Here is a 14,283-nt window from a genome sequence, read left to right on the forward strand (position 1 = left end):
TATAAACATAACTGTTTTAGTAAACAAGAATAAGTCCGATCTACTCACTAACAGCTCCGATGAATAGGGAAATCAAAACAGATTCTGTTGGCTCGATTGCAAAGTCCTCTTTGCAAGGACAACGGCTCTTAAGCATCCGCTATGACGCATTAGATTTTGATTTGTCGTCCACTATTTTAAGCGGAGTTGCGAGAGTCAAACGCGCGAGGTATTAGACTTAATACTGCGCATGTCCAGCAGTTTTTCGGCTGCGTCGTGCATCAGAATAATAATAATATAACGGAGGTGATGACATTTAGCTCTAAGAATCCGCGAGAAGGGTCGATCAGTTCCCATTAGATTTTGCTGGATATCTTTTCCGATGATGTGGTTGGTCGCTTTGCTGATTATTGTAATATTCGGACTTAAATAACAATCTGTGTGTAGGACCTGGGCAATCAAAAGCTACTTGAGCTTTTTCCCTGCGAATCAAAAGGAAGACTTGCTTTAGGGTATAAATAGGACAGGAAACCCATTTTGCTTATTTTGTACCTGGGCCCATCACGAATGTGAGGTATGCCTAATTTAGATCATTTCGGCTATCGTGCGAGGAGGTGATTTGGGGGGAGTTAAGGTGGGGCAGGGTAGGGCAGTCGTCATGTCACGGAGATACAAAGCACAGCCGATTCGAGAGTTTTCTAGCAATTCAAGGTGTGGTCAGGACACTATGATGTGTGCTTTCTATTGCGAAACCATCACGAGAGAGACAATCAAGAGCTAGTTGTTTCAAGATTAGCTCATTGTACACGAGTAATGTAACTCCTGGAACAAATCGTATGTCTTGGAACCTTCTCAACGTACGTTCCAAGTATGCCGTACTACGGCATCATGGCAAGCTGATTAAGTCCTTTTTCCACTCTAGTATCTTGTGTAGTCCCACGCTGATTTGTTTCAAGGTATGAATAATCAATGGAAGATCATTCTCTAACTCGAAAATTAGTGTCATGGAACATCGGCAAAAACCTATGCAGTACAGAAATAAAGCAATTTCTTATACCAAGAGAATATGTTTGTAATCTTTAATTTTTCCCAGATGATGCGATTTCCTTTAGTAAGATGAGATCAATGACAAACTCTGGCCTCTACCTTCCTTTTCGTCCAGGATATGCAAACTCTATCGATCAACGAGGAAAGTCTAAAACTAATGTTTACTGGAATAAGTAACGCGGGTTCAAACCTTTAGAAACGCTTTTCACAAGTATATATAATTTACTTGAGTACACATAGCCTCTTATAGATCACTAATACAGGTTTTATCAACCGTGACGACGATGAAATTCTTTAAATGAAACTAATCAAAGGAACTACACTTAAAAAGTATCCCTTGATGTAAAGTACTAGAAGACTAGATTACATCTACTCAATTATAAAAACAACAAATTGTCAAGGGTAGTTACGAAGCCTCTCGTTTCCAACAAAAACCAATGATTTCTCAGGAATGGTCAATACTAAAGGCTTGAAATATCTTGCTCCCTATTTCTTACAAGGCACACATGCACCATAGATGCATATGTGAACAATGCACAGTATTGATAAGTTCGATTGGCTCTTACCGAAAGACTCGCAGGAATAATGGATTTATGCAAATTAGATCTAACTTGAGGTATTTACTAAATATTCGTACTTACTAAGTATAGCAACAAAAATAAGTCCAGAAACGACAGTTTTGCAATATGTCTCTGAATACATAAAAACTTTGAAGAAAAACGGAATTAGGTTTCGCTTGTGGCTAGTTGCTTGGGTACGCACTGAGGAACTGTCCTTCGCTTTGTCGCTGATAGGTTTACCAGAACTTAAATTTATGATACCATCTGTCGCCTTTCCGAGCCTTGTTTTGGATTTCCTTTTGAACTGCAGCGACATCTTTGACTTTGGACAAAATTTCAGCTTGACGCTTGGCCTCTTCGTAATATTCCACGCGCTGTCTCCAACCAGGTTTGGCTTCATTTTTCTCAGATTCAATAAGCAGCTCCAGGTATTGAACTTGAGTTAGTGGATTCGGTTTGAGGGCAATTTCATCAAGGCGGTAAAGACTTTGCTGAGCTTGGTAAATCATGGTCATAACGCGTGAATGCACATCCTGCAGGAAATCTTCTAGTTGAGCAATCATACCTTGTACCTTAGATTTTCCTGAAACAGCGGTTTCGTACTTCTTCTTTAGATCATCTGATGTTCTTGTCTCGGTCACCGTTTCGAATTCAATCAGGTAAGGAAGATTTCTGTGCTCTGACCAATTACACTTGACTGTACAGACTGTACAGTTACCACTCCCATCCATGGCCAAACATCCCCTTTTCTCACGGTCATCTGCGATTGCACAGTCCTTGTGACAGGTGTAGTTGCAACGAAGACAGGTTGTGGTGTGTCTCCCAGTACCTTTTAAGTCAACCTGATGCGGCTTAGTTACATCGACTGTGTACACGAACTCTTTGTTTGTTTCGATCTCCTTTTCGTGATATTGGAGGATAAGCTCTTCTTGTCGCATCTCTTCTATCTTGTTGAGACCCATGGTGATTTGTGGATTTAGGCCTTCAATTAAGTTTTGTAGCTGGTCTCGCTCTTTCAATACCTCTTTGGTAAGGCGAAGGCTTACGCTTTCCGATTTTGCAAACTGAGTGAAGAAGTTTTGAAACGAACGAAAACCCATCTTCCAAAACATAGCATCGAAACCCTCCTCTGTTTCTGTATTTTCTGCAAAGAGCGCCGAGTTGTTAAATTTGAAATACTTGTCACACGGAATATTTGCCTTCTTAATGGCATCCAGAACAGGAGGATGTTGGCCATCTGCAAAGGTGAGCATCATGAATATGTTCTTGGAAACGTCATTTCCAAATATGGAGAGGACTGAATCAAAGATGTATTCCTGTGGCGGAGTGAGACGAGCAAGAGAGGCTTGAGTTACAAATCCAATACCGTCCAAATGATCAATACCATTTGGTGGAGGTATTGAGAAAAATTCCTTTATCTGATTGGTGATGATTTTGTCTCTCTTTAATCCTTCTGTATCGCCGAAACCGGGAGTGTCAATGATAGTAAATTTGTAAGGAATTGTGGAGCCTTCCATGGGATAAAAGGTGTAGGCTGTAATGTTCTTCGTCTGACTGTTGGCTTGCGATAGTCCGCTATCCTCTACGATGAGCTTATACCTGAAGTCATCTTTCCACTCTACGCCCAATATGTAGTTTACCATACCGTTGATCAGAGTCGTTTTACCAGCCCCTGTAGCTCCAACCACCATAAGAACTTTCTCCACAAGCGGTCCCAATCCGCGTTTAGGCCTACCGATAACTTGTCTGGCAATCATGCTATTCTCCCGTCTCATTCTTTTTCTCATCGGAAGCTTACAAACTGATGGTGACCCACTCGTTATTTTCTTGGAAGTAGACATCCAAGACTCAGCTAAACGATAATTGACGAAAAATGAAACACCTCCGGGGGTGGTATTTCTTCGTTCCGAAATGTGTAATGGATTATTTTCACTGGCTACTAGCTCACCAGTAGCGGCAGACGCAGTTTCTGTCGATTTCTTTTGTAAACCAAAGGTTTCATCCTGACTTTGCGAGCCAAACAGTGGGTCGTGCTGATGATGCTGGTGTTGGTCTGACTCATATGGAGAGTTTCCGGCTTCGATCTCAGCTGCAGGATCCTCAGTAACAACAATGTCACTGATGTCGCTGCAGGCGTTACGGCCAGCTTTGCTCACGCAGTTCACTTTGAACAATTATGGGGTTTCGGCGTCTAATCCATCTACTGTAGTAACGGTCTGGGACCCTACAGTCTGAGGAGAGGTCCAATCTGTGCTTGGACCACTTGTTGCTGTTTTAAAGTGGACTGCGTACATTTCAACAAACTCTCCTCCGTGTGGTGATTCTTTCCATGCAATAGTAATGCTAGAGGAATTCGTCTTTGTTGCATAAGGCTTTCCTGGTCTACCAGGGGGCTCAAACTTCGTTGGCTTGCCACCTTCAAACAACTGGATGTCGACAAGTGCTTGCCCTGTACCTTTTTGGACGTTGGTGAAAATGAACTTGGCGCATTCATCATTTTCATTCTCCTTCACGAAGTCCCTAAAATTATGTGCTTTAGACTTGCCAATCTTGATGATGTCCTGATTCTCATATCACGGTTGCACTTCGATATTCTCTGATTTCCAACTGCCTGTTCGCAGGAAGTTATACATCTGTTCAACCAGCACATGCTGGCTCCCAGCCGTCATCACGGAAAAGCAAACAACTTGGTCATACTCTAAGGAATTTACCATACCTTCGAGATCGATCGAGGACGATACCAGTTGGATTCCTTTAAAGAATTCTAAATATGTCGATAGCAGTTTCATCTCCTTTTCCATGCCACTTTTCCAAGACGAGAGTCGGTCGTGATGAAACGGAGATGATGCGACCATGTTAAGGACGTCGGTAAGGACCTCCTCGGCTTCATCACCACCTCGCACCACTGGCAACAGATCTGAAAATGTCTTGAGTAGATTTTTTTTGGCCCTAGAAACCGCCCTTCCACATTTAGAGATTTGTTGTTTGAGGACAGGAAAGGTAGAGCATGTCTTATTATCGACGAGGCCAGATAGATACGTTTCGAACTCGTTGAAATTTTCCAAGATACTTTCCAATGCTTCAGTTACAGGAGTGCTAATTACTCGCCCTTGCTGTATCCATTGCGAGTCCAAAGTGCTCAATGGTTGGAGCCAAACCTTTTTGGGAACTTTTTTCAGGCACCTCTCTACGTCTTTCTCGAGTTCACTGTAGGTCCGCAGGGCATCTTCATAACTCATACCACTGGTGGAACTGGCCTGGTTTATATCTCCATAAAAGGTGCAAACCAGTTTACTCAGTTCTTCCTCGTCTATCAGGTCTGATGCATGTACATCACTTTCCACCGCAACTTGGGATAATGAGTCAACAGCAAACTTTAGGTCGGCTTCGACATCGGCAAATGTTTCGTCTTCGTCCACTCTTCTGTCGAAAACGAGAATTGCTTCTCTGCCATATTCTATGCGTGATACAAAATGCGTAGATGTCATCTCTGGGCATAGGTCTCTGTACGGCTCTTTCCTTGCTTTATCTATGCTATTATTTATTTATATTTTGTGATAACTTTTTGATGATTGCATGACTTACACTGTTGTGTTACACTAAAACCTTGAAATAAACTTTCATCAGTTTGCTCATCTTTCAGTCTATACTATATGCCCTCTAAATTTCATTGTCATTGCTCAAATATTCTAGCAAATAATATATCAATCAATTCTCTGCATTCCTCCAAACAATAAACACATTATGATCGTGACTGTACTCCAGCAGGATCCAATTCTTTAATTATGACTCGTACGGTCTCCTTCTGGACAACAAGACTGTAGTCGATTCTTAATCGCTGGTGCATTTGGCGATAACCAATACTGTTCCTGCATGGACAAATGCAACGGATTACCGGACAGAAGTTGACCTAGATGACATTGATGTGATTGATGGTGAATGCTGCGACTGAACAAGCCCCACAAATGGTTTGGAGGAATGCAGAGAATTGATTGATATAATCATGTAAGAGCTAGATAGATAATAATCTTTAGACAGGGTGCGTTCTCACAGAAGTGGTTTTCAGAACGGCCCTGTAACTACCCACCCAACCCACCCCAGGGAGGACATCCATCACACAGTAATCTCGTGCGTGGGAAATTAACGTCTCCTACCCCAACCCTGCAGGAGACGGGACCTCCATTTATTCGTCCCTATCCGAGAAGACTAGAATATCTAACCATTTCTTGATGTTAAAGAAAGGAAGCATATTCTTCTCAGTTAATTTTAAGACCCTGAGTGTTGGTCCGGCCGGTATTGAACTCTCGACCTCCCGCACAGCAGTCCGGCGCTCTCCCAATTGAGCTAACCAGGCGGCGGTTGCAAGAGCAACGGTTGCAAGTGCCTTCAACTGCTCTAGAAGCCCGTAACTCTCGTTTATCTCATCGACAGCAGTTAGTTCAGTTCTTGTATGAAGTTTTTTTCGAAGGAGAATGAATTACACCCGAAAACCTAGCCTCATGTGTCCCTAATGCCACCCTCTCTTTGTGTGCAAAGCCTTTCTGGCAAAGAGGACCGACAGTTCTGGTGACATATGCGTCAAAGTTACTGTGTTTACATTTCTGTGCGAAATAGAGGATACTTTAAAAGCCTATGAGCATTGTGTAATTACTTGTGTGCACGAAGTAATTTGACCTTATTCGGCCCGAGCTTATTTTTAATCTTTTCAGACCGCGGAGGGAAGCGAATTCCGCCCCCTTCACCTCTGTAACTTCCAGAATATTTGAGCAATGACAAAGAAATTTAGAGAGCATACGGTATAGACTGGAAGATGAGCAAAATGATGAAAGTTTATTTCAAGGTTTTAGTGTAAGTCATGCAATCATCAAAAAGTTATCACAAAATATAAATAACTAATACAAAATTGAAATTATCTCAAGAAAACATTTCCGTCTTCTAACTCTTAGTCAAATATTAAACATGTAATCATTATACTTCTTAACCCTTTCACTTATAGTGTCTCCCGTTTTTTATGAACTTCTATTTCCTTTACCATTGTGACAAGATGATTTCTTAACATAATCGATAGAATATTGCAACTACTGTATACATATATGGACGAGAATGACTAAATCAATCACTTTACCAGAAACCGACTAGAAGTTCAAACGTTAATAAGAACAACAATATCTCCATCTTCTCGAAAAAAAAAACTCCAAAAACCGTGGAGCGCTATTTAGTTGAAATAGGTTCCTTTTTACTCGGGCCAAAAACCTTAACGTCGAAACAGGATAGAAAATATTTATTTTAGCTATGTAGGTTGCCACTGACTCCACTTGATTAAATCATTTAGGGGTGCAGTCTTGACAGGGAATTAAAATTTCATAAAATTTGCAATAGGAAAATCTGTTTTGCAGTGTATGCTCTCGAAAAAACTTTACTTTACGTGAGACCATAACACGCTGCACGTGTGCACTTGTTGGCAATGTTGTGAAGAGTTAAGCAGGATACTTTGGGCTTTGTCAACCAGATTTGTATATATTTTACAGCTTATTACAACATAAAGTAATAAGTACTTTTATGAAAAGTGTGGATACTTGAAATCCTTCCTATTTTAGCTGCTCAGACATTTTTAACCTCAACCTTTTATCGAAGAATGTCTGCAATCTTTTTAAATCTAATTCTCTCAAAAACATTTGTAAAAACTTAGTTCACTCAAAACTGAAAACACCAAAACGCTAAGTGCGATGTATGCTCAAAATAAAACTTGCTTACTGTAAACTCAAGGTAGGATGCTCATGTTTTGCTCACCAGAAATGCCTCGAACAGCAAGGAAGGATGATTTAGCTATGAATACTATGGATACTATAAGCTTTGTTATTAACATTTTTACATACTTCAAAGCTGACAACAAAGTTATTTCATTCGTTCTTGTCTAAAAGGCATGAACATATCAAATGCGTCCTATCTTAGCTTTTCAGATATTTTCGACCTCTTACTGCATCCTTTGTTAAACTATTTTTTTAGGAGATTTATATAAAACCTTAGTTCTATCATGACACAAATTATTACTGAGAAATGGGTAACAACTTGGCAAAAGAAGTTCAGTATTACAAATCTGTTTACATTGAGGAATATTCGGCTTCTCATAGAAGAAAATCTGATATTTTTATTCTTCCAGGACTCAAACATTCACTTACTGTACAAATCTCTTTAAACAGATTAGTTCCCATTTGGATCACACTTTCTTCCTGACGTATGTTTCAAGTGTTCAGTTCCTCAGTAAAAACTGAATTGTTCCTTGGGGAGTTCTTGGCAGAAATGTAGGAACGAGACGAAACCTATTCAACAAAACGCTTCGTCAAAGATTACTTTGCTTTCATCTTTGTTTTCAGCAAAGACCGGAGCTGAGTTGTTGAAGTTGAAGAGTTTTCCGCTGCAGTTTGGGATGTTGGCTTCAATTGCCTGTAAGACAGGCGGGTGTTGGCCATATGAAAAGGTCATCATCGGGAATATGTTTCTGGAAATGTTATCTCCAAATATGAACAGAAACATGGGAATCAAACATGTACTCCTGTGTTTCAGTAAGACTCGTCTGAGAGGACTCAACAACAAATCCAATGCCATTGAGTTTGTCAATGCTATTAAATGAATAGGAAAAAAAGGAAACTCCTTACTTGTTCGGTGATTTTCTCGTATATCTCTAATTCTTCGGCACAACCAAAGTCAGGAGTGCGGATTAGAGTGAATTCATATGGCACAGGTGAACCATTCATAGGTTAAAATGTATAAGCAGTTACGTTCTGCGACTGATTGTGCAGTTGAAACGCTTTGGACTCATCTGTTGTGAGCTTGAAACGGAAGTCATCGTTCCATTGAACACCAAGGGGGTTATCGACCATTCCATTAATCAGCATCTGTTTCTCCCACCACAATGAACACACTTTCTTCTTCTCTACGCCCGAGATCATCGATAGCGATTGGTTTTCCAATACTCTGTCTTGCAAACTTATAATTTAGTACTTTCATTTCCTCCCTCATATGAGGCTTGTAGACTGACGGAGAACCATTTTTCTGACGTATATATAATAAAAACTCTCCAAGACTGGGGGGGGGGGGAGGGAGGGTAAGAGTTTCGGGCCATTGTGTCGTGCTGCTGTATTACCGGTGCCAAAGGTTGCGTTGTCCGGTTTGGAACATCTTTACCAGCAATAATCTGCTAGCTGTCTTTTGTTCTCTGTTGAAAAGAGGGTGTTTGTTTTAGTAAGAAAGGGTAAATGAACCTTTCTTTAAACAAATTTCCGTCAAAAATGGAGCCCGCTGTGTTTCTCACCAATATAACCTAAAGACGGGCATATACGTCAAAGACCACACACCTAACACAACTCTCAGCTCGAACCAGGCAAACTAAATGAATTAGAATAGTGAATTAAAAGCCTTTTCTGTTTCGGTTTGATGGCATGGCCATACGTGATCTCTGAGAAATGGCATGATAGTTAGGTTTACTTCCAAGACCAGCTTCCCATAGAGCTTCCTCTATATTGCCTCTTCTTTACTTCGTCAGCGACCCATATAATTTTAAAATGTACAACCAACTGAGATGGACATCACTCGGACAATAAGCAGGTGGAAGCGTCCAACGCTTTACATTGCATAACTGCCAAACTAGCATTATTTAATGGAGAATATTTTGATAAGAAGCGTCTTTATGCTAAATAAAAGCAGGCAGTATTAGATCAAAACCGGATGTGCCCTATTGTTAACAGTTGAGAAACTCCCACGATCAAAAATTCCATGATCAGGGAAAGAGTTGCTACGATAACGTAACTGAAAGTAACTAATAAAGCCCCCCAGGTTGACTAAAAAAGGTTTTAAGAAAGTACATAGAGGTCGAATGAAATGGAACGCTCCCCTATGGAGTTAACAAATCAGTACACCATGATCAACCGTTGAAATGCGACTCAATTGAAAGGTACTTCAGTTCATATGAAAGTCACGCTTAACAAAAGGCTCTATCGGATATCGCGTGACACCCGCTGTAACGCGACCGACTAAAGAATCAGCGAATTTTGGAAGATTTTGCTCTCTCTCTTTCGCTTAAAGAACGTTGTCGTTCTGTTACCTCCAGATTATAAAAGCAAAATTGTTAAGCTTTACGTAGAGGTGCAAATTATACCGTTAAACAATAATCTTGTACTGGCAAATAAATATTTTGTGTTGCTGACTCGCGCTATTTTAAGAGGTTTTGATTTCATTTTTTCGAGACAAGGCAAAGACTCTGGGCCGAGGTTTGTACTACGCATGCTCAAATGTGTGCGTTACCGCCAAATTCGAAAAGAATAATAAATTCCGCGTATTTTGATGTATAATTCATAAGGGTGCGGTAAAGTTTCGGCCTGGCAAATGGGCCTTGAAATCAACGCTTTGGTTCTATTTCTGCTGCTAACCTTTATAAACAGCGCGAGTGCGATAGAACAGGAATTCGATGGAGCGGAATCCGGAGATGTCCCTTCATTTACGTACGAAATAAACAAGTAAGTATAGATTCAAGTTTCGTGTATTTCTTCGAAGATTCATTGTGTTAAAGATCCTTTTCTATCTTGTTTGGTAGCTACCTCATCTATACAGTCTGTAAAGAATTAGAGGGGAAAATCGACGACTTAAGTACTGAGTCTGCTTGGTCGGCGAGAATAAGAAGAATTTTTGAAGAGTCTGCGCTGAAAGGTTTAATCTTAAACAATCGTATCGTAAATGTCTTCAAGAAGAAAATTTCGCTTCTTCTCTCGGCGTTGAGGAAAGCTGGTCAAAAAGGTGGTCGCCATGTTAAGAAGCTTAAAGAAAAGTGGCAGAAAGAGACGTACTCATTCAAGATATTCTATAATGAAATTGAAGCGTGTCAGCTACAAGAGGAGAACAGAGGTTTGCGCGGACAAAAGAGAAAGCTGGAAGCATCCCTTGCAGATGAACAGGCGAAAAGGCTAAAGGTAGAAGAGAAACTCGAACAAGTGCTTAACAAAGCAGAAAAGGACGAAAAAAAATACGAAAAAAAATTTAAGATTCTAGCGCGTAAAATTGCGAAACTGCAGAGAGACGGAAAGAGAGGGCCGGCCAAAAAGAAAAAATTTACCGATTATACGAAACAGCATCAGTCACGTCTTCGACAACAGATGAAGGAAAACTGTCAGGCAAGATTATCCTTCCTTGGATTGTACGATTTTATTGCCACAAAAGTAGAAGTTTTCAATGGCGAAACTCAACAGTACGAGACATTTTCCTTAATTGATGAAAACGAGCTGCCACTAAAGGACAAGGACTCAACGGAGCTGACAGATGAAAATTTGGATGAAATTAATATGTGGATCTACATTAAAGATAAATTTAACATTTCTAATGAGGCTTGGCATGAGCTGGCTATGAAAACCAAACAGATGCCAAACAGCTATAAGCTGGAGAAGAAATTGAAAGAACTTAATGCAAAATGGAATCTTCAACCTACACCTGGCCAAGCCGAGGGAGTCCAGTTAAGTTTTAAAGAAAGTTTAGAGGAACAAGTAATCAGGCTTCAGGGGAAAGGAGTTTTGAACATTAACACTAAAATCAAAGTTAAAATTAGTGGGGATGGGACCAACATTGGGAAAAGGCTCAAAATTGTTAATTTAACTTACACAATATTAAATGAAAGAGATATTGCAATGAGTGAAAAAGGCAACTATATTCTTGCCATAATCAAAACTACTGAAAGCTATGATAATTTAAAGGCAACCCTTGCAGATCTTAATGATGAAATGCAGAATCTAAAGCAAATATGTGTGGGTGATTATAAATGTGACATTGAATACTTTTTGGGAGGGGACTGGAAGTTCTTAGCTTGTGTGTGTGGTTTGGGTGCAGCAAATCAGGACTATGCCTGTATTTGGTGCAAATGTCCTAGGAATGAAAGGTTTGACTGCAGCAAGAAGTGGTCCCTCACAGACAGGTCCCTTGGTGCAAGATCATGTGAAGAAATAACTGCCAATGCAAAATCTAAAAAGTTCAATTGTAAATCAGTGCCTTTATTTTCTTTTATTCCCATTGATCATGTCATAATTGACACACTTCACTTATTTTTGAGGATTTCTGACAACTTGATTGAGCTTCTCATACAGCAACTTCGCAGGGAAGATGCAATAGATAAAGTGAAAACTTTCCCTAGTGGGTTTACAAGGGAGAAATATAAACATATGGCTGGATATGAAAAGTTTCTGAAGGACATTGGAATTTCCTTTGACTGGAGAGTAAATAAAGACTCTAAAAAATTAGAATATAGAGACCTTACCGGACCAGAAAAGTTGCTTGTTATGCAAAGCATAAATTTCCAATCACTCCTTCCCAACTTTAAGGAAACTAAAGAAATGGAAAAACTATGGGCCAGTTTTATGGAAATTATTGGAGACCTGAAGCTTGAGTTTACAACTGATGATGCTATTACTCAGTTAACAAATAAGATCAACTCATGGTTTGATAAGTTTCTATGTTTGTATCAAGCCAAAGATGTTACCCCTTACATGCATGCACTATATGCTCATGTGCCTGAATTCTTAAGACTCTATGAAAATATATCCTATTTTACACAACAAGGAATGGAAAAATATAATGATATATCATCCAAACATTATTTTAGATCCTCAAATCATAGGGGAATTTCTGCTTTAAAACAGATTCTTTTGAAGAAAAATAGAATACAGCTCCTAGAAGCAGCAGGCATGGAAAGAATAAAGAAAAGTTATAAGTGTGGAAATTGTGAAGGTCTTGGTCACACCATAAAGACATGCTCAGCTAACTGTAAAGAATGCCAGACTGCAGTTTGTTGTGCACATCTTATCAAAGTTGATGGAAGATGGACACAGAGATGTACTTTGTAAATTCCTTTCTAGTGACTGTAACTTTGAGGGCTAGGCTTCCTAGTTGACATGTTAAAAATTTATCTTATAACAGCCTTGATTACAGTAAATATAAATAAATGTAATATCCATGTGTAGTTAAGATATTCAAAAACTCTTTTAGAATTTAGTATGAACAAATATTTTCATTCCCTCAATCTCAATAATTAACTGACAATGATTATAAACTGATAATAAAATATATCAAAACAATAACTGTAGTTGTGTGATTGCATTTAACTCAGTCTTTAATTTAGCAGTCATCCCTTGTTAGGTACTGGTGTCTATTTCCATCTCCACAAACAAAAGTAAAAACAAGTTGACGGTCATCTTCAATTTCTGACCTCACATACTTGCCCCCTATGAGCTTGTATTCTATGATAGGGTTCCTTTCTGTAATCCAAAATCTCACTGCCCCTTCTGTCACAAAAGCATAATCACTATTTTCGTTTAAAATCCGTTCATCCCATTTGACTCCCAAAAAGCTGTCTAGGTCGTGATTACAAATCCGATAGACTTGCTTGTTTCTTTCCCTTTTTGCACGAGCAGCAGTGGCAATACTCACTTCAAAGACCTCCTCCACAGAAATTTCAATCCTGATTTCTGGATCGTCCTTCCTTCCAGAGTATAGCTTTCGCTTCACTTCCCGATACAAGCGGTCTTGGAAGAGATGCAAACGATCGTCTATGGATTCCATGGATGGTTTACATTTATGTTCCAACCGCATAATAGGAAATTTATCACCATCATATGGCCTCCATTCGTCAAACTTATCACTAAATCCGTTACAATGTATTTTTACTCGCTTGCCTTCTTTGTCGACCTCTTTCGACTCGATTTCGTAAAGGCGATTGTCCTTTTGACGCTTTGGTATTCTGCCCTCGTCAGCTACAGCTTTTAACGGGTTTACTTCGTTGATTAATCGCTTCGGCGCTTTGATTTCTCTTTTTACTCTGGCCGCCATGTTTGTTTTTATCGTTTGCGCATAAAACTTTTGGTCATTCGCGCATGCGAAATATGTCCGCGAGAGTCTGGATGCAAGTCAAAGCAAATGTTAACCCTTCTATGAAATGACTTTGATATGAAAAGGAAAACTAAAGGGTTATATTATGCTAGGACTAATACTTAAGCTTAAAAAAACTCTCAGTGCTAAGCGGACAGACGTACTGAATTGAAAAAGCAGATTGATTGCTTTCTCTGGCTCGAGTGACGATTCTTAAAATAGTATCTGATTCCTAGAAATTGACGACTCACTTGAGTGGATTTCTGAGAACAGCTTTCCATCAAGCTTCTATTGAGTCACTCCGTTCCTTACCTAGTTAATCACCTGAATTGTTCAACAACAAATTTAACATGCAGCTGGAAGAAGCCAAAACTTCACACCATACACGCCAAAAGAGAAGACTTTACAGCTTATTTCGTTAACATTAGTTGATGCTTAACACATTAAGCAGACAAAGAGGCATATAGCCTATGCTTCTGGCAGTTAGTATTCAAAGGAGGCATGAACCGTTTGAAAATCAATTGATTAATGGGTTAACCAAAGCAAACAAAATGCCAGTTTGAGTTAATGACGCGAGCTATTAAAAAATAACAGCTGTATTCTCTTTAGGCAAAGATAGCGAGATGTCGATCAAATGCCTCCTAGAAAAGTGTAAATCTGCCATGTTACTTTCTCTTCACCACGATAACTCTGTTGTGCCCGGATGAAGTAAGTAAACATTATTTACGGATAAATAGTTACACTGGCCTTCGGTCACTATTTTTCGAAAACTTCAACTGTTTACCTGTACTGAAAG

General features: G+C 39.6%; 1 protein-coding gene and 1 pseudogene across 1 annotated transcript; one reads left to right on the plus strand and one right to left on the minus strand.

The window, feature by feature from the left end:
* Positions 1-999: 999 nt before the first annotated feature.
* On the minus strand, positions 1,000-8,640 carry LOC148719869 (uncharacterized; annotated as a pseudogene).
* A 1,268-nt stretch (positions 8,641-9,908) lies between these two features.
* LOC111340353 (uncharacterized) lies at positions 9,909-12,708 on the plus strand. The gene is made up of 2 exons (XM_088739223.1): positions 9,909-10,099; positions 10,177-12,708. Exons 1-2 carry the CDS (start codon positions 9,969-9,971, stop codon positions 12,464-12,466), a joined length of 2,421 nt encoding a protein of 806 aa, XP_088595349.1. The 5' UTR covers positions 9,909-9,968; the 3' UTR covers positions 12,467-12,708.
* Positions 12,709-14,283: the final 1,575 nt, after the last annotated feature.

Source organism: Stylophora pistillata, chromosome 11 (assembly GCF_964205215.1).
Source record: "Stylophora pistillata chromosome 11, jaStyPist1.2, whole genome shotgun sequence".
NCBI lineage: Eukaryota > Metazoa > Cnidaria > Anthozoa > Scleractinia > Pocilloporidae > Stylophora > Stylophora pistillata.